This window comes from Oncorhynchus masou, chromosome 7 (assembly GCF_036934945.1).
Source record: "Oncorhynchus masou masou isolate Uvic2021 chromosome 7, UVic_Omas_1.1, whole genome shotgun sequence".
Lineage (NCBI taxonomy): Eukaryota > Metazoa > Chordata > Actinopteri > Salmoniformes > Salmonidae > Oncorhynchus > Oncorhynchus masou.
The window spans coordinates 7,438,584-7,464,265 of NC_088218.1; the positions used below are offsets into that span (position 1 = coordinate 7,438,584).

Consider the following 25,682-nt stretch of genomic DNA (forward strand, 5'->3'; position numbering starts at 1 on the left):
AACTTTCCATACAGCCAGTTCTCTATCCACCCCTTGTCTGACTCAGTAACTCTCCATACAGCCAGTTCTCTATCCATCCTTCCCCCTGTCTGACTCAGTAACTTTCCATACAGCCAGTTCTCTATCCACCCTTCCCCTTGTCTGACTCAGTAACTTTCCATACAGCCAGTTCTCTATCCACCCTTCCCCTTGTCTGACTCAGTAACTTTCCATACAGCCAGTTCTCTATCCACCCTTCCCATTGTCTGACTCAGTAACTTTCCATACAGCCAGTTCTCTATCCACCCTTCCCCTTGTCTGACTCAGTAACTCTCCATACAGCCAGTTCTCTATCCACCCTTCCCCTTGTCTGACTCAGTAACGTTCCATACAGCCAGTTCTCTATCCACCCTTCCCATTGTCTGACTCAGTAACTTTCCATACAGCCAGTTCTCTATCCACCCTTCCCCTTGTCTGACTCAGTAACTTTCTATACAGCCAGTTCTCTATCCACCCTTCCCCTTGTCTGACTCAGTAACTTTCCATACAGCCAGTTCTCTATCCACCCTTCCCCTTGTCTGACTCAGTAACTTTCCATACAGCCAGTTCTCTATCCACCCTTCCCCTTGTCTGACTCAGTAACTTTCCATACAGCCAGTTCTCTATCCACCCTTCCCATTGTCTGACTCAGTAACTTTCCATACAGCCAGTTCTCTATCCACCCTTCCCCTTGTCTGACTCAGTAACTTTCCATACAGCCAGTTCTCTATCCACCCTTCCCCTTGTCTGACTCAGTAACTCTCCATACAGCCAGTTCTCTATCCACCCTTCCCCTTGTCTGACTCAGTAACTTTCCATACAGCCAGTTCTCTATCCACCGTTCCCCTTGTCTGACTCAGTAACTTTCCATACAGCCAGTTCTCTATCCACCCTTCCCCTTGTCTGACTCAGTAACTTTCCATACAGCCAGTTCTCTATCCACCCTTCCCCTTGTCTGACTCAGTAACTTTCCATACAGCCAGTTCTCTATCCACCCTTCCCCTTGTCTGACTCAGTAACTTTCCATACAGCCAGTTCTCTATCCACCCTTCCCCTTGTCTGACTCAGTAACTTTCCATACAGCCAGTTCTCTATCCACCCTTCCCCTTGTCTGACTCAGTAACTTTCCATACAGCCAGTTCTCTATCCACCCTTCCCCTTGTCTGACTCAGTAACTTTCCATACAGCCAGTTCTCTATCCACCCTTCCCCTTGTCTGACTCAGTAACTCTCCATACAGCCAGTTCTCTATCCACCCTTCCCCTTGTCTGACTCAGTAACTCTCCATACAGCCAGTTCTCTATCCACCCTTATCTGACTCAGTAACTTTCCATACAGCCAGTTCTCTATCCACCCTTCCCCTTGTCTGACTCAGTAACTTTCCATACAGCCAGTTCTCTATCCACCCTTCCCATTGTCTGACTCAGTAACTTTCCATACAGCCAGTTCTCTATCTACCCTTCCCCTTGTCTGACTCAGTAACTTTCCATACAGCCAGTTCTCTATCCACCCTTCCCCTTGTCTGACTCAGTAACTCTCCATACAGCCAGTTCTCTATCCACCCTTCCCCTTGTCTGACTCAGTAACTCTCCATACAGCCAGTTCTCTATCCACCCTTATCTGACTCAGTAACTTTCCATACAGCCAGTTCTCTATCCACCCTTCCCCTTGTCTGACTCAGTAACTTTCCATACAGCCAGTTCTCTATCCACCCTTCCCATTGTCTGACTCAGTAACTTTCCATACAGCCAGTTCTCTATCTACCCTTCCCCTTGTCTGACTCAGTAACTTTCCATACAGCCAGTTCTCTATCCACCCTTCCCCTTGTCTGACTCAGTAACTCTCCATACAGCCAGTTCTCTATCCACCCTTCCCCTTGTCTGACTCAGTAACTTTCCATACAGCCAGTTCTCTATCCACCCTTGTCTGACTCAGTAACTCTCCATACAGCCAGTTCTCTATCCACCCTTCCCCTTGTCTGACTCAGTAACTTTCCATACAGCCAGTTCTCTATCCACCCTTCCCCTTGTCTGACTCAGTAACTTTCCATACAGCCAGTTCTCTATCCACCCTTCCCCTTGTCTGACTCAGTAACTTTCCATACAGCCAGTTCTCTATCCACCCTTCCCCTTGTCTGACTCAGTAACTTTCCATACAGCCAGTTCTCTATCCACCCTTCCCCTTGTCTGACTCAGTAACTTTCCATACAGCCAGTTCTCTATCCACCCTTCCCCTTGTCTGACTCAGTAACTTTCCATACAGCCAGTTCTCTATCCACCCTTCCCCTTGTCTGACTCAGTAACTTTCCATACAGCCAGTTCTCTATCCACCCTTCCCCTTGTCTGACTCAGTAACTCTCCATACAGCCAGTTCTCTATCCACCCTTCCCCTTGTCTGACTCAGTAACTCTCCATACAGCCAGTTCTCTATCCACCCTTATCTGACTCAGTAACTTTCCATACAGCCAGTTCTCTATCCACCCTTCCCCTTGTCTGACTCAGTAACTTTCCATACAGCCAGTTCTCTATCCACCCTTCCCCTTGTCTGACTCAGTAACTTTCCATACAGCCAGTTCTCTATCCACCCTTCCCCTTGTCTGACTCAGTAACTTTCCATACAGCCAGTTCTCTATCCACCCTTCCCATTGTCTGACTCAGTACCTTTCCATACAGCCAGTTCTCTATCCACCCTTCCCCTTGTCTGACTCAGTAACTCTCCATACAGCCAGTTCTCTATCCACCCTTCCCCTTGTCTGACTCAGTAACTCTCCATACAGCCAGTTCTCTATCCACCCTTCCCCTTGTCTGACTCAGTAACTTTCCATACAGCCAGTTCTCTATCCACCCTTCCCCTTGTCTGACTCAGTAACTCTCCATACAGCCAGTTCTCTATCCACCCTTCCCCTTGTCTGACTCAGTAACTTTCCATACAGCCAGTTCTCTATCCACCCTTGTCTGACTCAGTAACTTTCCATACAGCCAGTTCTCTATCCACCCTTCCCCTTGTCTGACTCAGTAACTCTCCATACAGCCAGTTCTCTATCCACCCTTGTCTGACTCAGTAACTCTCCATACAGCCAGTTCTCTATCCACCCTTCCCCTTGTCTGACTCAGTAACTCTCCATACAGCCAGTTCTCTATCCACAATTATCTGACTCAGTAACTTTCCATACAGCCAGTTCTCTATCCACCCTTCCCCTTGTCTGACTCAGTAACTTTCCATACAGCCAGTTCTCTATCCACCCTTCCCCTTGTCTGACTCAGTAACTTTCCATACAGCCAGTTCTCTATCCACCCTTCCCATTGTCTGACTCAGTAACTTTCCATACAGCCAGTTCTCTATCTACCCTTCCCCTTGTCTGACTCAGTAACTTTCCATACAGCCAGTTCTCTATCCACCCTTCCCCTTGTCTGACTCAGTAACTCTCCATACAGCCAGTTCTCTATCCACCCTTCCCCTTGTCTGACTCAGTAACTCTCCATACAGCCAGTTCTCTATCCACCCTTATCTGACTCAGTAACTTTCCATACAGCCAGTTCTCTATCCACCCTTCCCCTTGTCTGACTCAGTAACTTTCCATACAGCCAGTTCTCTATCCACCCTTCCCCTTGTCTGACTCAGTAACTCTCCATACAGCCAGTTCTCTATCCACCCTTATCTGACTCAGTAACTTTCCATACAGCCAGTTCTCTATCCACCCTTCCCCTTGTCTGACTCAGTAACTTTCCATACAGCCAGTTCTCTATCCACCCTTCCCCTTGTCTGACTCAGTAACTCTCCATACAGCCAGTTCTCTATCTACCCTTCCCCTTGTCTGACTCAGTAACTTTCCATACAGCCAGTTCTCTATCCACCCTTGTCTGACTCAGTAACTCTCCATACAGCCAGTTCTCTATCCACCCTTCCCCTTGTCTGACTCAGTAACTTTCCATACAGCCAGTTCTCTATCTACCCTTCCCCTTGTCTGACTCAGTAACTTTCCATACAGCCAGTTCTCTATCCACCCCTTGTCTGACTCAGTAACTCTCCATACAGCCAGTTCTCTATCCATCCTTCCCCCTGTCTGACTCAGTAACTTTCCATACAGCCAGTTCTCTATCCACCCCTTGTCTGACTCAGTAACTCTCCATACAGCCAGTTCTCTATCCATCCTTCCCCCTGTCTGACTCAGTAACTTTCCATACAGCCAGTTCTCTATCCACCCTTCCCCTTGTCTGACTCAGTAACTTTCCATACAGCCAGTTCTCTATCCACCCTTCCCCTTGTCTGACTCAGTAACTTTCCATACAGCCAGTTCTCTATCCACCCTTCCCATTGTCTGACTCAGTAACTTTCCATACAGCCAGTTCTCTATCCACCCTTCCCCTTGTCTGACTCAGTAACTCTCCATACAGCCAGTTCTCTATCCACCCTTCCCCTTGTCTGACTCAGTAACGTTCCATACAGCCAGTTCTCTATCCACCCTTCCCATTGTCTGACTCAGTAACTTTCCATACAGCCAGTTCTCTATCCACCCTTCCCCTTGTCTGACTCAGTAACTTTCTATACAGCCAGTTCTCTATCCACCCTTCCCCTTGTCTGACTCAGTAACTTTCCATACAGCCAGTTCTCTATCCACCCTTCCCCTTGTCTGACTCAGTAACTTTCCATACAGCCAGTTCTCTATCCACCCTTCCCCTTGTCTGACTCAGTAACTTTCCATACAGCCAGTTCTCTATCCACCCTTCCCATTGTCTGACTCAGTAACTTTCCATACAGCCAGTTCTCTATCCACCCTTCCCCTTGTCTGACTCAGTAACTTTCCATACAGCCAGTTCTCTATCCACCCTTCCCCTTGTCTGACTCAGTAACTCTCCATACAGCCAGTTCTCTATCCACCCTTCCCCTTGTCTGACTCAGTAACTTTCCATACAGCCAGTTCTCTATCCACCCTTCCCCTTGTCTGACTCAGTAACTTTCCATACAGCCAGTTCTCTATCCACCCTTCCCCTTGTCTGACTCAGTAACTTTCCATACAGCCAGTTCTCTATCCACCCTTCCCCTTGTCTGACTCAGTAACTTTCCATACAGCCAGTTCTCTATCCACCCTTCCCCTTGTCTGACTCAGTAACTTTCCATACAGCCAGTTCTCTATCCACCCTTCCCCTTGTCTGACTCAGTAACTTTCCATACAGCCAGTTCTCTATCCACCCTTCCCATTGTCTGACTCAGTAACTTTCCATACAGCCAGTTCTCTATCTACCCTTCCCCTTGTCTGACTCAGTAACTTTCCATACAGCCAGTTCTCTATCCACCCTTCCCCTTGTCTGACTCAGTAACTCTCCATACAGCCAGTTCTCTATCCACCCTTCCCCTTGTCTGACTCAGTAACTCTCCATACAGCCAGTTCTCTATCCACCCTTATCTGACTCAGTAACTTTCCATACAGCCAGTTCTCTATCCACCCTTCCCCTTGTCTGACTCAGTAACTTTCCATACAGCCAGTTCTCTATCCACCCTTCCCCTTGTCTGACTCAGTAACTCTCCATACAGCCAGTTCTCTATCCACCCTTCCCCTTGTCTGACTCAGTAACTCTCCATACAGCCAGTTCTCTATCCACCCTTATCTGACTCAGTAACTTTCCATACAGCCAGTTCTCTATCCACCCTTCCCCTTGTCTGACTCAGTAACTTTCCATACAGCCAGTTCTCTATCCACCCTTCCCCTTGTCTGACTCAGTAACTCTCCATACAGCCAGTTCTCTATCTACCCTTCCCCTTGTCTGACTCAGTAACTTTCCATACAGCCAGTTCTCTATCCACCCTTGTCTGACTCAGTAACTTTCCATACAGCCAGTTCTCTATCTACCCTTCCCCTTGTCTGACTCAGTAACTTTCCATACAGCCAGTTCTCTATCCACCCCTTGTCTGACTCAGTAACTCTCCATACAGCCAGTTCTCTATCCATCCTTCCCCCTGTCTGACTCAGTAACTTTCCATACAGCCAGTTCTCTATCCATCCTTCCCCCTGTCTGACTCAGTAACTCTCCATACAGCCAGTTCTCTATCCATCCTTCCCCCTGTCTGACTCAGTAACTTTCCATACAGCCAGTTCTCTATCCACCCTTCCCCTTGTCTGACTCAGTAACTTTCCATACAGCCAGTTCTCTATCCACCCTTCCCCTTGTCTGACTCAGTAACTTTCCATACAGCCAGTTCTCTATCCACCCTTCCCATTGTCTGACTCAGTAACTTTCCATACAGCCAGTTCTCTATCCACCCTTCCCCTTGTCTGACTCAGTAACTCTCCATACAGCCAGTTCTCTATCCACCCAGTTCTTCCCCCTTGTCTGACTCAGTAACGTTCCATACAGCCAGTTCTCTATCCACCCTTCCCATTGTCTGACTCAGTAACTTTCCATACAGCCAGTTCTCTATCCACCCTTCCCCTTGTCTGACTCAGTAACTTTCTATACAGCCAGTTCTCTATCCACCCTTCCCCTTGTCTGACTCAGTAACTTTCCATACAGCCAGTTCTCTATCCACCCTTCCCCTTGTCTGAACTTTCCATACAGCCAGTTCTCTATCCACCCTTCCCCTTGTCTGACTCAGTAACTTTCCATACAGCCAGTTCTCTATCCACCCTTCCCATTGTCTGACTCAGTAACTTTCCATACAGCCAGTTCTCTATCCACCCTTCCCCTTGTCTGACTCAGTAACTTTCCATACAGCCAGTTCTCTATCCACCCTTCCCCTTGTCTGACTCAGTAACTTTCCATACAGCCAGTTCTCTATCCACCCTTCCCCTTGTCTGACTCAGTAACTTTCCATACAGCCAGTTCTCTATCCACCCTTCCCCTTGTCTGACTCAGTAACTTTCCATACAGCCAGTTCTCTATCCACCCTTCCCCTTGTCTGACTCAGTAACTTTCCATACAGCCAGTTCTCTATCCACCCTTCCCCTTGTCTGACTCAGTAACTTTCCATACAGCCAGTTCTCTATCCACCCTTCCCCTTGTCTGACTCAGTAACTTTCCATACAGCCAGTTCTCTATCCACCCTTCCCCTTGTCTGACTCAGTAACTTTCCATACAGCCAGTTCTCTATCCACCCTTCCCCTTGTCTGACTCAGTAACTTTCCATACAGCCAGTTCTCTATCCACCCTTCCCCTTGTCTGACTCAGTAACTTCCCCTCTGACATAACAGCCAGTTCTCTATCCACCCTTCCCCTTGTCTGACTCAGTAACTTTCCATACAGCCAGTTCTCTATCCACCCTTCCCCTTGTCTGACTCAGTAACTTTCCATACAGCCAGTTCTCTATCCACCCTTCCCCTTGTCTGACTCAGTAACTCTCCATACAGCCAGTTCTCTATCCACCCTTCCCCTTGTCTGACTCAGTAACTCTCCATACAGCCAGTTCTCTATCCACCCTTCCCCTTGTCTGACTCAGTAACTCTCCATACAGCCAGTTCTCTATCCACCCTTCATTGACCCCAACACGTTCACTACTTTTACATGTGAAATAATCAATGTTTTATTTGATTTGAGCCCTTCGTTCTGGTATGGTAACATGAATTAGTATATTTCATGCTAGAATCCAACAGAGTAAAACCGGGTTATATTGATATTTGGGGTCCGACAGTTGAACTATGGTCATGAGGCATTCATAAGTTCCAGTATATTCAGCAAGAATCAATAGGTCACACATCACAGGAGGGTTGGTGGCTCCTTCACTGGGGAGAACGGGCTCATAGTAACGGCTGAAACGGAATGGTATCAAATCACGTGGTTTTCATGTGTTCCTTTCCATTCCATCCACTCCATTCCAGCCATTACTATGAGCCCGTTCTCCAATCAGCAGCCTCCAGTGCAGAAATGGGTGTATCAACTGCAGGTTGTCCAGTTAACTGTGAGACAACTAAGAGTTCCATATCTCTCCTGTTTCTAGATCTACGTCCTGCCGGTCCAGATGACTTATATCTTTGTCTATGGGACTCTGAAGAAGGGTCAGCCCAACTACTTCAGGATGCTGCCGGACCAGGGGCACGGGAAGGCAGAGTTCTGTGGTCATGCTCGCACCGTAGATGGCTACCCGCTGGTGATCGCTGGGAAGAATAACATCCCCTACCTGCTGAACCGTCCCGGGGAGGGCCACAGGGTCCAGGGGGAGGTGTACAGGGTGGATGACACCATGCTGAGCTTCCTAGACGCCTTCGAGGGCTGCCCCACCATGTACCAACGCACCTCTGTTCAGATAGAGTTGGAGGACTGGAAGGTGGAGGGGAGAGAGAGGAGCCCAGGCAGCATGATGGAGGCCTTCTTCTACAGCACCACGTCCTACCAGCCTGCCTGGCTCAAACACAACTTCTATGAGAACTACGACGCCTACGGAGACCATGGCTTGGTGTACATCGACAGGGAACACAGAGATCCACTGAAGGATCTGTAGCCTGGGTGCCATCATGCCACTCCTGGTTATGATAACACCAGCAGGTCTGGGACCTGGCTAGAGGATAGATAGGCTGCTCCACATGATAGCTTTTTAGATATGTTGACTTGGTACTGTTGTTTCTACAGTTGACGACTTTTTACTGTCCAGGGATGTAAACTGCTGAGGCCCTAAAAGGAGACACGTTGTTGTTGCACTGAAACATGTAATAAATCCCTGCTCGGGGAAATGCAGGTTTTAACTAATTAAACAACAGAATATCATCTACATGATCAGTCTCTGTGTGTAAAATAACCAGTGGTTAATGTGAACCGAACTCACAGCTAAAACAATGTAAAGAAAACAATCCAATGTTATTTGTTGACTAAACTTTACTGCAAAGCACACAAGTCTTGAGAAAAAAACAATACACTAATATTGCAGTTACCATGACAGCCTTTATAATAGAATGCTTGTTACCACACATCTAAATATTGCACTTGGAAGGGGGGGGGGACATGTTAAAGTATAAATTGAATGAAACAGTCATTCTATTTCTGCCCTGTTATAGTGGCCACTATAGTAGACATAGATCAAGTGCACATGTGAGCAAAAATAACATTCACTCAATTAAAAAAAAAAAGTAACACTCCAGTGTTACTGTCAAGTTCAACACTAAAACAATGTTTTTGGGCCACATGTTATTACATTTCCACTTCCTGCCTGTGGACATGTTCTACAATGTGTCAGCAGCAGAGAGGAGGAGGGAACGGGTGGTTTCTTTCACCTCTATAGAGGCATCCATCTTAAGCCCAGCTACACCTGATCCCAGAATCCACCTGTTTAACAAGCAACGCCTCATTTTTCACCTCGTTCTCTCAAGCTGAAAATTAAACACAATACTGTAGAGAGAGAACATTAGTTAACATTTCACACAGATTGCCAGGATCCAGTAAGCAGCTGTGTTATAACTCGAGGAACGGCAAGGAGTCGTGTACCAGTTAATACTGTAGCGAATTGGTTAGGTTACTAATGTCAGCTGTCTGATGTTGTAACGTTAGCTAGCTAGCTAGCGTCAGCTGTCTGGTGTTGTAACGTTAGCTAGCTAGCGTTAGCTAGCGTTAGCTAGCGTCAGCTGTCTGATGTTGTAACGTTAGCTAGCTAGCGTCAGCTGTCTGGTGTTGTAACGTTAGCTAGCTAGCGTTAGCTAGCGTCAGCTGTCTGATGTTGTAACGTTAGCTAGCTAGCGTCAGCTGTCTGGTGTTGTAACGTTAGCTAGCTAACTAGCGTCAGCTGTCTGGTGTTGTAACGTTAGCTAGCGTCAGCTGTCTGTTGTAACGTTAGCTAGCTAGCTAGCGTCAGCTGTCTGATGTTGTAACGTTAGCTAGCTAGCGTCAGCTGTCTGGTGTTGTAACGTTAGCTAGCTAGCGTCAGCTGTCTGTTGTAACGTTAGCTAGCTAGCTAGCGTCAGCTGTCTGGTGTAACGTTAGCTAGCTAGCTAGCGTTAGCTAGCGTCAGCTGTCTGATGTTGTAACGTTAGCTAGCTAGCGTCAGCTGTCTGGTGTTGTAACGTTAGCTAGCTAGCTAGCGTCAGCTGTCTGATGTTGTAACGTTAGCTAGCTAGCGTCAGCTGTCTGGTGTTGTAACGTTAGCTAGCTAGCGTCAGCTGTCTGGTGTTGTAACGTTAGCTAGCGTCAGCTGTCTGATGTTGTAACGTTAGCTAGCTAGCTAGCGTCAGCTGTCTGGTGTTGTAACGTTAGCTAGCTAGCTAGCTAGCGTCAGCTGTCTGATGTTGTAACGTTAGCTAGCGTCAGCTGTCTGATGTTGTAACGTTAGCTAGCTAGCGTCAGCAGTCTGATGTTGTAACGTTAGCTAGCGTCAGCTGTCTGACTTTATTAGCAGCTAATTTTCACACCATGAACTCAATTATTTGATCAGATAAATTGGCTAGCTAACGGATACTTGTCCCACCACACTTTTTATTTATTTATTTCACCTTTATTTAACCAGGTAGGCTAGTTGAGAACAAGTTCTCATTTACAACTGCGACCTGGCCAAGATAAAGCATAGCAGTGTGAACAGACAACACAGAGTTACACATGGAGTAAACAATTAACAAGTCAATAACACAGTAGAAAAAAAGGGTAGTCTATATACAATGTGTGCTAACGTTACACTTTCTCCCTCACCTCAAACTTTCCAAATGACAGTAGTTTTTCAGTTACCCACCGCCCCCAAACTTTTCTCATCGGATCTACACAAATCACGTAGGTCACCTATTTTGGATTCAAAACGGCGAATATCAACAAAAGGTGACAAGCTTGTATCCCTGAATTGACCGTCTTCTGCTGAAGAGACCTGAATTCTACAGCTGTTTTCCTACAGTAGCTAGACGACTCATAAGAATGCAAAGTTTCATAGTGCTGTCCTATCTACCGTACTGGGTCCAGTCCCATCTACCGTACTGGGTCCAGTGCCATCTACCGTACTGGGTCCAGTCCCATCTACCGTACTGGGTCCAGTGCCATCTACCGTACTGGGTCCAGTGCCATCTACCGTACTGGGTCCAGTCCCATCTACCGTACTGGGTCCAGTCCCATCTACCGTACTGGGTCCAGTGCTATCTACCGTACTGGGTCCAGTCAGGGTGTACTGGGTCCAGTCCTATCTACCATACTGGATCCAGTCCTATCTACCGTACTGGATCCAGTGCTATCTACCGTACTGGGTCCAGTGCTATCTACCGTACTGGGTCCAATGCTATCTACCGTACTGGGTCCAGTCAGGGTGTACTGGGTCCAGTCCTATCTACCATACTGGGTCCAGTCCTATCTACCGTACTGGGTCCAGTCAGGGTGTACTGGGTCCAGTCCTATCTACCATACTGGGTAGGACATGTCTGACCTATGTTGTTGAGACCATCAGTGGGACAGGACGTGACTGACCTATGTTGTTGAGACCATTAGTGGGACAGGACATGACTATGTTGTTGAGAGTCCATTAGTGGGACAGGACATGACTATGTTCTTGAGACCATTAATGGGACAGGACATGACTATGTTGTTGAGAGTCCATTAGTGGGACAGGACATGACATTATAGACTTACATCATACCACTGTTAGGTTCTTATTTTTCAGAGTAAATAACTGACGGACTCTAGAGAATCTTTAACCAAGTTTAATCATTTGCCAAAGGTTCTGTACAGCAGAAAATCAGACAGCTAAAGATTTCAGACTTCACAGTTTATATACATCCTACTGAAGACACTCCGCTTTCTCTCCAATCCCTACGTTTCATGGCTCCACAGGAAGCTAATAAAGAGGGTGACAGGATACCAAACATTAAATTACTCTCTTCAGAGAATCTGTCCTGACCTCAACCTCTCATCTAATCCACAGATGTCCGTCTGTCTCCCCTGTATCAACACATCGCTCTTCTGACCAACCCCTCCTTCACCTAATCCACAGATGTACATCTGTCTCCCCTGTATCAACACATCGCTCTCCTGACCTCAACCCCTTTCACCTAATCCACAGATGTCCATCTGTCTCCCCTGTATCAACACATCGCTCTCCTGACCTCAACCCCTCCTTCACCTAATCCACAAATGTCCATCTGTCTCCCCTGTATCAACACATCTCTGTCCTCACCTCCTGACCTCAACCCCTCCTTCACCTAATCCACAGATGTCCATCTGTCTCCCCTGTATCAACACATCTCTGTCCTCACCTCCTGACCTCAACCCCTCCTTCACCTAATCCACAGATGTCCATCTGTCTCCCCTGTATCAACACATCGCTCTCCTGTCCTCAACCCCTCCTTCACCTAATCCACAGATGTCCATCTGTCTCCCCTGTATCAACACATCGCTCTCCTGACCTCAACCCCTCCTTCACCTAATCCACAGATGTCCATCTGTCTCCCCTGTATCAACACATCGCTCTCCTGACCTCAACCCCTCCTTCACCTAATCCACAGATGTCCATCTGTCTCCCCTGTATCAACACATCGCTCTTCTGACCAACCCCTCCTTCACCTAATCCACAGATGTCCATCTGTCTCCCCTGTATCAATACATCGCTCTCCTGACCTCAACCCCTTTCACCTAATCCACAGATGTCCATCTGTCTCCCCTGTATCAATACATCGCTCTCCTCACCTCCTGACCTCACCCCTCCTTCACCTAATCCACAGATGTCCATCTGTCTCCCCTGTATCAACACATCGCTCTCCTGACCTCAACCCCTCCTTCACCTAATCCACAGATGTCCATCTGTCTCCCCTGTATCAACACATCGCTCTCCTGACCTCAACCACTCCTTCACCTAATCCACAGATGTCCATCCGTCTCCCCTGTATCAACACATTCCAAAGCCTTCTGTCTTTCTTCAGAGAACATTTACATACATTTACATTTAAGTCATTTAGCAGACGCTCTTATCCAGAGAACCATTCTAACAGAACACCCAGTCTCTTTCATTTCCTATCTCAATGTTTAGCACATTCCAGCACCACATTCATTCTTCCCATGACAGACTGACCAGGTGAATCCAGGATCCCTTATTGATGTCACCTGTTAAATTCACTTCAATCAGTGTAGATGAAGGGGAGGAGACAGGTTAAATAATGATTCTTTGCCATTCAGAGGGTGAATGGGTAAGAAAAGATTGAAATCAAATCAAATTTGATTAGTCACAATGCAGTAAAAAAAATGAATAAGGACTAAAAGTAACAAATAATTAAAGAGCAGCAGTAATAATAATCATAGCAAGACTATGCAGGGGGTACCAGTTAGAAGCGAGACTATATGCAGGGGGCACCGGTTAGTAATGAGACTATTTGCAGAGGGCACCGGTTAGTAATGAGACTATATGCAGGGGGTACCGGTACAGAGTCAATGTGGAGGGAACCGGTTAGTAATAAGACTATATGCAGGGGGAACCGGTTAGTAATGAGACTATATGCAGGGGGAACTGGTTAGTAATGAGACTATATGCAGGGGGAACCGGTTAGTAATGAGACTATATGCAGGGGGTACCGGTTAGTAATGAGACTATATGCAGGGGCCACTGGCTAGTAATAAGACTATATGCAGGGGGAACCGGTTAGTAATGAGACTATATGCAGGGGGAACCGGTTAGTAATGAGACTATATGCAGGGGGAACCGGTTAGTAATGAGACTATATGCAGGGGGCACAGGTTAGTAATGAGACTATATGCAGGGGGCACCAGTTAGTAATGAGACTATATGCAGGGGGTACCAGTTAGTAATGAGACTATATGCAGGGGGTACCAGTATAGAGTCAATGTGGAGGGAACCGGTTAGTAATGAGACTATATGCAGGGGGTACCGGTTAGTAATGAGACTATAAGCAGGGGCCACCGGCTAGTAATGAGACTATATGCAGGGGGAACCGGTTAGTAATGAGACTATATGCAGGGGGAACCGGTTAGTAATGAGACTGTATGCAGGGGGTACCGGTTAGTAATGAGACTATATGCAGGGGGTACCGGTTAGTAATGAGACTATATGCAGGGGGCACAGGTTAGTAATGAGACTATATGCAGGGGGCACCGGTTAGTAATGAGACTATATACAAGGGGTACCAGTATAGAGTCAATGTGGAGGGAACCGGTTAGTAATGAGGCTATATACAGGCGGTACCGGTACAGAGTCAATGTGCGGGGTCACCGGTGTCATGGCGTTGCCCTCTCTGGGTACAGCGAGCACCGTCCCTCTCTGTCTCCTAAAACCAGGCTGCTGTGGTCAGAGGTCGTAAATTCCAGGAGATTATCTCCTCATGGCCACAGTGTATATAGAGTGAGTTTTCATAGAGAACAAAGGAATTTCTTCCACCTCACAGAACTGGAGAACCGACCAATATTCATGTTCTGGAGAATGTTTAAAAGATCAGTGAAGAATCCTGCTACGAACTGGTCCGTTTGGTACAATTTTGTGAAACTCATGAGACAATACAGCCACATTACCATAACCCTGTTTATACAACAGTTTCAGTTATGAGGCTTACATCTAATTGTTGTCTGAAGTGAATGAGTAAAGAAAACTATTTGTGAAATTATGTAATGTGATTTTAGACTGTTTAAGTAAATTAAGGAGTTTAACTAAATCAGAGGACCGCCCCCTGAGCACAGGCAAGATCTGGCACATTCCCCTATCATTTCTTCTGTTTGTGTTATGCATTTCTGTGGATTACTTAGTTAGTAAATAAATTATTTTAAGACAATTGATGTATTGATGACTCATCGTGAAGACTGGGTTCGTGCAAATAACCAACAACTTATGACGTTTGGAATGAGACTAACGAATTCTCTATACGGAACCACTCCAATTCTCTATACGGAACCACTCCAGTTCTCTATACGGAGCCACTCCAATTCTCTATACGGAGCCACTCCAGTTCTCTATACGGAACCACTCCAGTTCTCTATACGGAACCACTCCAGTTCTCTATACGGAACCACTCCAGTTCTCTATACGGAACCACTCCAGTTCTCTATACGGAACCACTCCAATTCTCTATACGGAACCACTCCAATTCTCTATACGGAACCACTCCAATTCTCTATACGGAACCACTAATTCTCTATACGGAACCACTCCAATTCTCTATACGGAACCACTCCAGTTCTCTATACGGAACCACTCCAATTCTCTATACGGAACCACTCCAGTTCTCTATACGGAACCACTCCAATTCTCTATACGGAACCACTCCAGTTCTCTATACGGAACCACTCCAATTCTCTATACGGAACCACTCCAATTCTCTATACGGAACCACTAATTCTCTATACGGAACCACTCCAATTCTCTATACGGAACCACTCCAGTTCTCTATACGGAACCACTCCAATTCTCTATACGGAACCACTAATTCTCTATACGGAACCACTAATTCTCTATACGGAACCACTCCAATTCTAGGTTTTAACTCCAACTCTGTTCCTGGAGAGAGACCCTCCTGTAGGTTTTAACTCCAACCCTGTTCCTGGAGAGAGACCCTCCTGTAGGTTTTAACTCCAACCCTGTTCCTGGAGAGAGACCCTCCTGTAGGTTTTAACTCCAATCCTGTTCCTGGAGAGAGACCCTCCTGTAGGTTTTAACTCCAACCCTGATCCTGGAGAGAGACCCTCCTGTAGGTTTTAACTCCAACCCTGTTCCTGGAGAGAGACCCTCCTGTAGGTTTTAACTCCAATCCTGTTCCTGGAGAGAGACCCTCCTGTAGGTTTTAACTCCAACCCTGTTCCTGGAGAGAGACCCTCCTGTAGGTTTTAACTCCAACCCTGTTCCTGGAGAGAGACCCTCCTGTAGGTTTTAACTCCAACCCTGTTCCTGGAGAGAGACCCTCCTGTAGGTTTTAACTCCAACCCTGTCCCTGGAGAGAGACCCTCCTGTAGGTTTTAACTCCAATCCTGTTCCCGGAGAGAAACCCTTCTGTAGGTTTTAACTCCAACCCTGTTCCTGGAGAGAGACCCTCCTGTAGGTTTTAACTCCAACCCTGTCCCTGGAGAGAGACCCTCCTGTAGGTTTTAACTCCAACCCTGTTCCTGGAGACCCTCCTGTAGGTTTTAACTCCAAACCTGTCCCTGGAGAGATACTGTCCTGTAGGCTCTGCTGCGTTATAGAATAGACTGTAACATGGACACGACACAGATGATGGCTCTGCTGCATTATAGAATAGACTAACATGGAGACAACACAGATGATGGCTCTGCTGCGTTATAGAATAGACTGTAACATAGAGACGACACATAGATGATGGCTCTGCTGCGTTATAGAATAGACTGTAACATAGAGACGACACAGATGATGGCTCTGCTGCGTTGTAAAGATTGTCTCTAGATACCGTCGTGTCGTTGACTATCATTAAATGTGATCATTGAATATGATCAAATCAATTCTCTGTGTAATTTAATTACGTGATAAAACTAATAATTTAACTTTAACTAGGAAGTCAGGGGCACCACGGGAAGATGTTGTTTATGGAGTTTCAATTTCCCGAATATAACTCGTCAGATATTTTCATATCTTATCAAAACAGTCGCTTATTAATGAATTTGACCTCATCTGTCTCATTACTGAACTGCACGAACCCTAGCAAAGAATCATGAATCAGCGAAATACACATTGGCTTAATTATTTATTTATAACTAACTTAATCAATCACAGAATTACCTCAACACACACACAATTTAGTTATACATTGGGTACTAAGCATGACAAGGAAAAGTCCCTATTTGACGGCTTGGTAGACAAAGGAAAGGGGTGGGGACCGCTCAAGAGCGGGAGACTCATAGCTGATAACTACACATAGAAGTCACTAGTACTTTGAATATGAACAACCGCTCATTCGAAAATAAATTGTAATTTACATATACCCGAGTGCATGTCTTGTCTGTCTCTGTGGTCGGCCGGTCCATCTGCTGGAGAGAGACCCTCTTGTAGGTTTTCCCTCCAACCCTGTAGTCGGCCGGTCCGTCTGCTGGAGAGAGACCCCCTTGTAGGTTTTCACTCCAACCCTGTGGTCGGCCGGTCCGTCTGCTGGAGAGAGACCCTCTTGTAGGTTTTCCCTCCAACCCTGTAGTCGGCCGGTCCATCTGCTGGAGAGAGACCCTCCTTTAGGTTCTCTCCAACCCTGTAGTCGGCCGGTCCATCTGCTGGAAAGAGACCCTCCTGTAGGTTCTCTCCAACCCTGTAGTCGGCCGGTCCATCTGCTGGAGAGAGACCCTCCTGTAGGTTTTCCCTCCAACCCTGTAGTCGGCCGGTCCATCTGCTGGAGAGAGACCCTCCTGTAGGTTTTCCCTCCAACCCTGTGGTCGGCCGGTCCATCTGCTGGAGAGAGACCCTCCTGTAGGTTTTCCCTCCAACCCTGTTCCTGGAGAGAGACCCTCCTGTAGGTTTTCCCTCCAACCCTGTAGTCGGCCGGTCCATCTGCTGGAGAGAGACCCTCCTGTAGGTTTTCCCTCCAACCCTGTTTCTGGAGAGAGACCCTCCTGTAGGTTTTCCCTCCAACCCTGTAGTCGGCCGGTCCGTCTGCTGGAGAGAGACCCTCCTGTAGGTTTTCCCTCCAACCCTGTAGTCGGCCGGTCCGTCTGCTGGAGAGAGACCCTCCTGTAGGTTTTCCCTCCAACCCTGTAGTCGGCCAGTCCATCTGCTGGAGAGAGACGACAGAAAAGTCTCTGGTTGCGTTCCTAATGGATACGTCAGGCGTCCATGTTGTCGCATAGAGTGGATGTTTCCGGCGGTCGGCGGTATTCTTCGTCCTAGGTTACGTACATTTCCAGCTGCAGACTGAAGAGACCTCGTCTAACATGTTGTTCCTTCTGTGGAAATGTTTTATTAGAGTTGAATCATTTCTAGCCGTGTCGCCAACGCTACACGCTGTCTGGTCTCCTCAGCCTATAGAGTTGTAGTTCTTAACCATTTCACATGAAGCTACCCCTTCCTGTTTTCTGATGGAAGGACCTATAGAGTTGTAGTTCTGAACCATTTCACATGAAGCTACCCCTTCCTGTTTTCTGATGGAAGGGCCTATAGAGTTGTAGTTCTGAACCATTTCACATGAAGCTACCCCTTCCTGTTTTCTGATGTAAGGGCCTATAGAGTTGTAGTTCTGAACCATTTCACATGAAGCTACCCCTTCCTGTTTTCTGATGGAAGGGCCTATAGAGTTGTAGTTCTGAACCATTTCACATGTAGCTACCCCTTCCTGTTTTCTGATGTAAGGGCCTATAGAGTTGTAGTTCTGAACCATTTCACATGAAGCTACCCCTTCCTGTTTTCTGATGGAAGGGCCTATAGAGTTGTAGTTCTGAACCATTTCACATGTAGCTACCCCTTCCTGTTTTCTGATGGAAGGACCTATAGAGTTGTAGCCATTTCAACGTGGGGACTCCGTCCCGGCGTTCTCTGACATAATGTCCATTTTATAGGAAGTGGTTTATACTCTATGGAAGAAGGGGTGATTTCATGACGCCTGATGTCTGGCCTCATGGGGGGTGGGGCCACTGACGAGTTAAACTTTTTATATGAAAATCAATACTCTCATTTAGAAGGCTAACATCACATTAAATCTTTTCACAAATAGTTTCATATTTACTCATTAATTTTATACAACATTTGGATGTACATCTGAGAAGTGAAAACAAACAGTGATACAGTCATGTGGGTCTCCTGTCTTTCATGAGGTCACCAAATGAACCAAACGCGACATGATTGTTCTTCAGGTACCCACGGACTATTCCAACATTGTCAAAAATATAAATATTGTTTATTTTTCCAATTTTGGATATTAGGAGTTTTGGCAAGAGAAGCACTAGTTTTCAGACAGGAATGTATGACCGAGGTAATAACACCTGTGGTGTTTGAGAGAGAGAAGGAGGATATACACCCAAAAGGGCCACGTCGTGACAATACAGACAGGTGGCTGGTAAAGTAACCTGGAGTAAAGTGAGCCGGTACTCCAGAGGTGAAGAGAGGCCTAAAGGACAGGAAGGAGCCATCTAGAAGAGGCCTAAAGGACAGGAAGGAGACGCCTAGAAGAGGCCTAAAGGACAGGAAGGAGCCGTCTAGAAGAGGCCTAAAGGACAGGAAGGAGCCGCCTAGAAGAGGCCTAAAGGACAGGAAGGAGCCGCCTAGAAGAGGCCTAAAGGACAGGAAGGAGCCGCCTAGAAGAGGCCTGAAGGACAGGAAGGAGCCGTCTAGAAGAGGCCTAAAGGACAGGAAGGAGACGCCTAGAAGAGCCTGAAGGACAGGAAGGAGCCGTCTAGAAGAGCCTGAAGGACAGGAAGGAGCCGTCTAGAAGAGGCCTAAAGGACAGGAAGGAGCCGTCTAGAAGAGGCCTAAAGGACAGGAAGGAGCCGTCTAGAAGAGGCCTAAAGGACAGGAAGGAGCCGTCTAGAAGAGGCCTAAAGGACAGGAAGGAGCCGTCTAGAAGAGACCTGAAGGACAGGAAGGAGCCATCGAGAAGAGGCCTAAAGGACAGGAAGGAGCCGTCGAGAAGAGGCCGAAAGGACAGGAAGGAGCCGTCTCGAAGAGGCCGAAAGGACAGAAAGGAGCCGTCTAGAAGAGGCCTAAAGGACAGGAAGGAGCCGTCTAGAAGAGGCCTAAAGGACAGGAAGGAGCCGTCGAGAAGAGGCCTAAAGGACAGGAAGGAGCCGTCTAGAAGAGGCCTAAAGGACAGGAAGGAGCCGTCTAGAAGAGGCCTAAAGGACAGGAAGGAGCCGTCTAGAAGAGGCCTAAAGGACAGGAAGGAGCCGTCTAGAAGAGGCCTAAAGGACAGGAAGGAGCCGTCTAGAAGAGACCTGAAGGACAGGAAGGAGCCATCGAGAAGAGGCCTAAAGGACAGGAAGGAGCCGTCGAGAAGAGGCCGAAAGGACAGGAAGGAGCCGTCTCGAAGAGGCCGAAAGGACAGAAAGGAGCCGTCTAGAAGAGGCCTAAAGGACAGGAAGGAGCCGTCTAGAAGAGGCCTAAAGGACAGGAAGGAGCCGTCGAGAAGAGGCCTAAAGGACAGGAAGGAGCCGTCGAGAAGAGGCCTAAAGGACAGGAAGGAGCCGTCTAGAAGAGGCCTAAAGGACAGGAAGGAGCCGTCTAGAAGAGGCCTAAAGGACAGGAAGGAGCCGTCTAGAAGAGGCCTAAAGGACAGGAAGGAGCCGTCTAGAAGAGCGTTGGTCAGTGTCCTCCTAGTCCTCACTGGTTCCGTGGTCAGTAAGGATCCTTCCTCTGGCTCAGGAGGGGTCGACTAGCTTAACAGGTAGCACTACGGATCACCTCCATCCACCTGGAGACAGACAGACAGGTTAGAGACAGACAGGTAGCACTACGGATCACCTCCATCCACCTGGAGACAGACAGACAGGTTAGAGACAGACAGGTAGCACTACGGATCACCTCCATCCACCTGGAGACAGACAGACAGGTTAGAGTCAGACAGGTAGCACTATGGATCACCTCCATCCACCTGGAGACAGACAGAGAGGTAGCACTACCGAACACCACACTACTGAAGACAACACTACCGAAGACAACAAGACACCACCACACTACTGAGGACAAGACAACAAGACAACACCACACTACTGAAGACAACACCACACTACTGAAGACAAGAAAACACCAAACTACTGAAGACAACACTGCTGAAGACAACAAGACAACACCACACTACTGAGGACAACACCACACTACTGAAGACAAGACAACACCACACTACTGAAGACAACAAGACAACACCACACTACTGAGGACAAGACAACAAGACAACACCACACTACTGAAGACAACACTGCTGAAGACAACAAGACAACACCACACTACTGAGGACAACAGGACAACACCACACTACTGAGGACAACAAGACAACACCACACTACTGAGGACAACAAGACAACACCACACTACTGAGGACAACAAGACAACACCACTCTACTGAAGACAACAAGACAACACCACTCTACTGAAGACAACACCACTCTACTGAAGACAACAAGACAACACCACACTACTGAGGACAACAAGACAACACCACACTACTGAGGACAACAAGACAACACCACATTACTGAGGACAACAAGACAACATCACACTACTGAAGACAACAAGACAACACCACACTGCTGAGGACAAGACAACAAGACAACACCACACTACTGAAGACAACACTGCTGAAGACAACAAGACAACACCACACTACTGAGGACAACAAGACAACACCACACTACTGAGGACAACAAGACAACACCACACTACTGAGGACAACAAGACAACACCACACTACTGAGGACAACAAGACAACACCACTCTACTGAAGACAACAAGACAACACCAATCTACTGAAGACAACAAGACAACACCACTCTACTGAAGACAACAAGACAACACCACACTACTGAGGACAACAAGACAACACCACACTACTGAGGACAACAAGACAACACCACATTACTGAGGACAACAAGACAACATCACACTACTGAAGACAACAAGACAACACCACACTGCTGAGGACAAGACAACAAGACAACACCACACTACTGAAGACAACACCACACTACTGAAGACAAGAAAACACCAAACTACTGAAGACAACACTGCTGAAGACAACAAGACAACACCACACTACTGAAGACAACAAGACAACACCACACTACTGAGGACAAGACAACACCACGCTACTGAGGACAACAAGACAACACCACACTACTGAAGACAACAAGACAACACCACTCTACTGAAGACAACAAGACAACACCACACTACTGAGGACAACAAGACAACACCACATTACTGAGGACAACAAGACAACACCACACTACTGAAGACAACACCACACTACTGAAGACAAGAAAACACCAAACTACTGAAGACAACACTGCTGAAGACAACAAGACAACACCACACTACTGAAGACAACAAGACAACACCACACTACTGAGGACAAGACAACACCACGCTACTGAGGACAACAAGACAACACCACTCTACTGAAGACAACAAGACAACACCACTCTACTGAAGACAACAAGACAACACCACACTACTGAGGACAACAAGACAACACCACATTACTGAAGACAACAAGACAACATCACACTACTGAAGACAACAAGACAACACCACACTACTGAGGACAAGACAACACCACACTACTGAAGACAACACCACACTACTGAAGACAAGAACACACCAAACTACTGAAGACAACACTGCTGAAGACAACAAGACAACACCACACTACTGAAGACAACAAGACAACACCACACTACTGAGGACAAGACAACATCACACTACTGAAGACAACAAGACAACACCACTCTACTGAAGACAACAAGACAACACCACACTACTGAGGACAACAAGACAACACCACACTACTGAGGACAACAAGACAACACCACACTACTGAGGACAACAAGACAACACCACACTACTGAGGACAACAAGACAACATCACACTACTAAAGACAACAAGACAACACCACACTACTAAGGACAAGACAACAAGACAACACCACACTACTGAAGACAACACCACACTACTGAAGACAACACCACACTACTGAAGACAACACTGCTGAAGACAACAAGACAACACCACACTACTGAAGACAACAAGACAACAAGACAACACCACACTACTGAGGACAAGACAACATCACACTACTGAAGACAACAAGACAACACCACACTACTGAGGACAAGACAACAAGACAACACCACACTACTGAAGACAACACCACACTACTGAAGACAACACTGCTGAAGACAACAAGACAACACCACACTACTGAAGATAAGACAACACCACACTACTGAGGACAAGACAACACCACACTACTGAGGACAACAAGACGACACTACACTACTGAAGACAACAAGACAACACCACACTACTGAGGACAACAAGACACTACTGAAGACAAGACAACACCACTCTTCTGAAGACAACACCACACTACTGAAGACAACAAGACAACACTACTGAAGACAACACTACACTACTGAAGACAACACCACACTACGGAAGACAACACCACACTACTGAAGACAACACCACACTACTGAAGACAACACCACACTACTGAAGACAACAAGACAACACCACACTACTGAAGACAACACCACACTACTGAAGACAACACCACACTACTGAAGACAACACGACAACACAACACTACTGAAGACAACACCACACTACTGAAGACAACACCACACTACTGAAGACAACACCACACTACTGAAGACAACACAACAACACAACACTACTGAAGACAACACCACACTACTGAAGACAACAAGACAACACCACACTACTGAAGACAACAAGACAACACCACACTACTGAAGACAACAAGACAACACAACACTACTGAAGACAACACCACTCTACTGAAGACATCACTACACTAATGCAGACAACAAGACAACACCACACTACTGAAGACAACAAGACAACACCACACTACTGAAGACAACACCACACTACTGAAGACAACAAGACAACACAACACTACTGAATACAACACTACTGAAGACAGCACTACACTAATGAAGACAACACCACACTACTGAAGACAAGACAACACTACTGAATACAACACTACTGAAGACAACACTACACTAATGAAGACAACACCACACAACAGGTTGCCAAGGGAACTGACCTCTGGAAGGTGTACTGGCTCTCTGATCTGAAGTAGTACATGAGACTGGAAGTGACAACACAACCAAACACCACACAACAGGTTGCCAAGGGAACTGACCTCTGGAAGGTGTACTGGCTCTCTGATCTGAAGTAGTACATATGAGACTTGAAGTGGAGCTTGAAAACGTAGTCCTTCTGGATGTTCTCTGTCTCCGCGGGAACCGTCAACGAGTAGCCAAGCAACGGGAGGCTGGCCAGAGGGTAGTCATCCTATAGGGAACAGAGAGGACCTTTAGACTACTGCATTCCATAAGAAATACTATTTAATACACTACCCAGAGGGTAGTCATCCTATAGAAGACCTTGAGACTACTGCATCCCATAATAAATACTATATAATACACTACCCAGAGGGTAGTCATCCTATAGAGGACCTTGAGACTACTGCATCCCATAATAAATACTAGTTAGTTTTAGGTTAGGTTTAGATTCATGTTTAGAGTTAGGTTAGAGTCCTTAGCTGATGTGACTTGTAGAAGAACAGGCTGAAGTTGGTGAAGACCACCCAGAGTTAGGTTAGAGTTAGGTTAGGTTTAGGTTAGAGTTAGGTTTAGGTTAGAGTTAGGTTTAGGTTAGAGTCCTTAGCTGATGTGATTTGTAGAAGAACAGGCTGAAGTTGGTGAAGACCACCCAGAGTTAGGTTAGAGTTAGGTTTAGGTTTTAGGTTAGGTTTAGGTTAGGGTCCTTACCTGATGTGATTTGTAGAAGAACAGGCTGAAGTTGGTGAAGACCACCCAGAGTTTCTGCCATCCATTACTGTTCTTAAACTTCCTCAGCAGGTTACCTGATAACTGGTTCTGATAGGGGGAGAAAGGACCAATAGGAAGATACATTAACACAGGAGTAACCAATAGCAGAAGAGATTAACACAGGTTGTCTGGTCTTGAAGTTACAATGTTGTTGTATCAGGTTATATCCCACCTCTCTGTCCCAGGTTATAACAGGTTATATCCCACCTCTCTGTATCAGGTTATATCAGGTTATATCCCACCTCTCTGTATCAGGTTATATCAGGTTATATCCCACCTCTCTGTCCCAGGTTATATCAGGTTATATCCCACCTCTCTGTATCAGGTTATATCAGGTTATATCCCACCTCTCTGTATCAGGTTATATCAGGTTATATCCCACCTCTCTGTACCAGGTTATATCAGGTTATATCCCACCTCTCTGTACCAGGTTATATCAGGTTATATCCCACCTCTCTGTACCAGGTTATATCCCACCTCTATGTACCAGGTTATATCCCACCTCTCTGTATCAGGTTATATCAGGTTATATCCCACCTCTCTGTATCAGGTTATATCAGGTTATATCCCACCTCTCTGTACCAGGTTATATCAGGTTATATCCCACCTCTCTGTATCAGGTTATATCAGGTTATATCCCACCTCTCTGTATCAGGTTATATCCCACCTCTCTGTATCAGGTTATATCAGGTTATATCCCACCTCTCTGTATCAGGTTATATCAGGTTATATCCCACCTCTCTGTACCAGGTTATATCAGGTTATATCCCACCTCTCTGTATCAGGTTATATCCCACCTCTCTGTACCAGGTTATATCAGGTTATATCCCACCTCTCTGTACCAGGTTATATCCCACCTCTATGTATCAGGTTATATCCCACCTCTCTGTACCAGGTTATATCCCACCTCTCTGTACCAGGTTATATCAGGTTATATCCCACCTCTCTGTATCAGGTTATATCCCACCTCTCTGTATCAGGTTATATCCCACCTCTCTGTATCAGGTTATATCCCACCTCTCTGTATCAGGTTATATCAGGTTATATCCCACCTCTCTGTATCAGGTTATATCAGGTTATATCCCACCTCTCTGTATCAGGTTATATCAGGTTATATCCCACCTCTCTGTATCAGGTTATATCAGGTTATATCCCACCTCTCTGTATCAGGTTATATCAGGTTATATCCCACCTCTATGTACAGGTTATATCAGGTTATATCCCACCTCTCTGTATCAGGTTATATATATCCCACCAGGTTATATCCCCACCTCTCTGTAT

At 46.5% G+C, this 25,682-nt stretch overlaps 2 protein-coding genes across 2 annotated transcripts in view; one reads left to right on the plus strand and one right to left on the minus strand.

The window, feature by feature from the left end:
- The first annotated feature begins 7,916 nt into the window (after positions 1-7,916).
- Positions 7,917-8,714, plus strand: LOC135543145 (gamma-glutamylaminecyclotransferase-like). Its single transcript, XM_064970225.1, has one exon. It carries the CDS (start codon positions 7,968-7,970, stop codon positions 8,445-8,447), a length of 480 nt encoding a protein of 159 aa, XP_064826297.1. The 5' UTR covers positions 7,917-7,967; the 3' UTR covers positions 8,448-8,714.
- A 2,875-nt stretch (positions 8,715-11,589) lies between these two features.
- The window catches only part of LOC135543143 (FERM, ARHGEF and pleckstrin domain-containing protein 1-like), a 102,674-nt gene continuing 88,581 nt past the window's right edge, over positions 11,590-25,682 (minus strand). The window contains exons 25-27 of the mRNA XM_064970219.1: positions 24,342-24,449; positions 23,711-23,862; positions 11,590-20,229 (exon numbers count right to left, since the gene is read on the minus strand). Of these exons, the coding sequence (XP_064826291.1) occupies positions 20,196-20,229; positions 23,711-23,862; positions 24,342-24,449 (294 nt within the window). The 3' untranslated portion in view covers positions 11,590-20,195. The remainder of the gene's footprint in view (positions 20,230-23,710; positions 23,863-24,341; positions 24,450-25,682) is intronic.

Coding starts and splice junctions, on each gene's coding strand:
- LOC135543145 (XM_064970225.1), top strand. CDS start 7,968: ATGACTTATATCTTTGTCTATGGGACTCTGAAGAAGGGTCAGCCCAAC.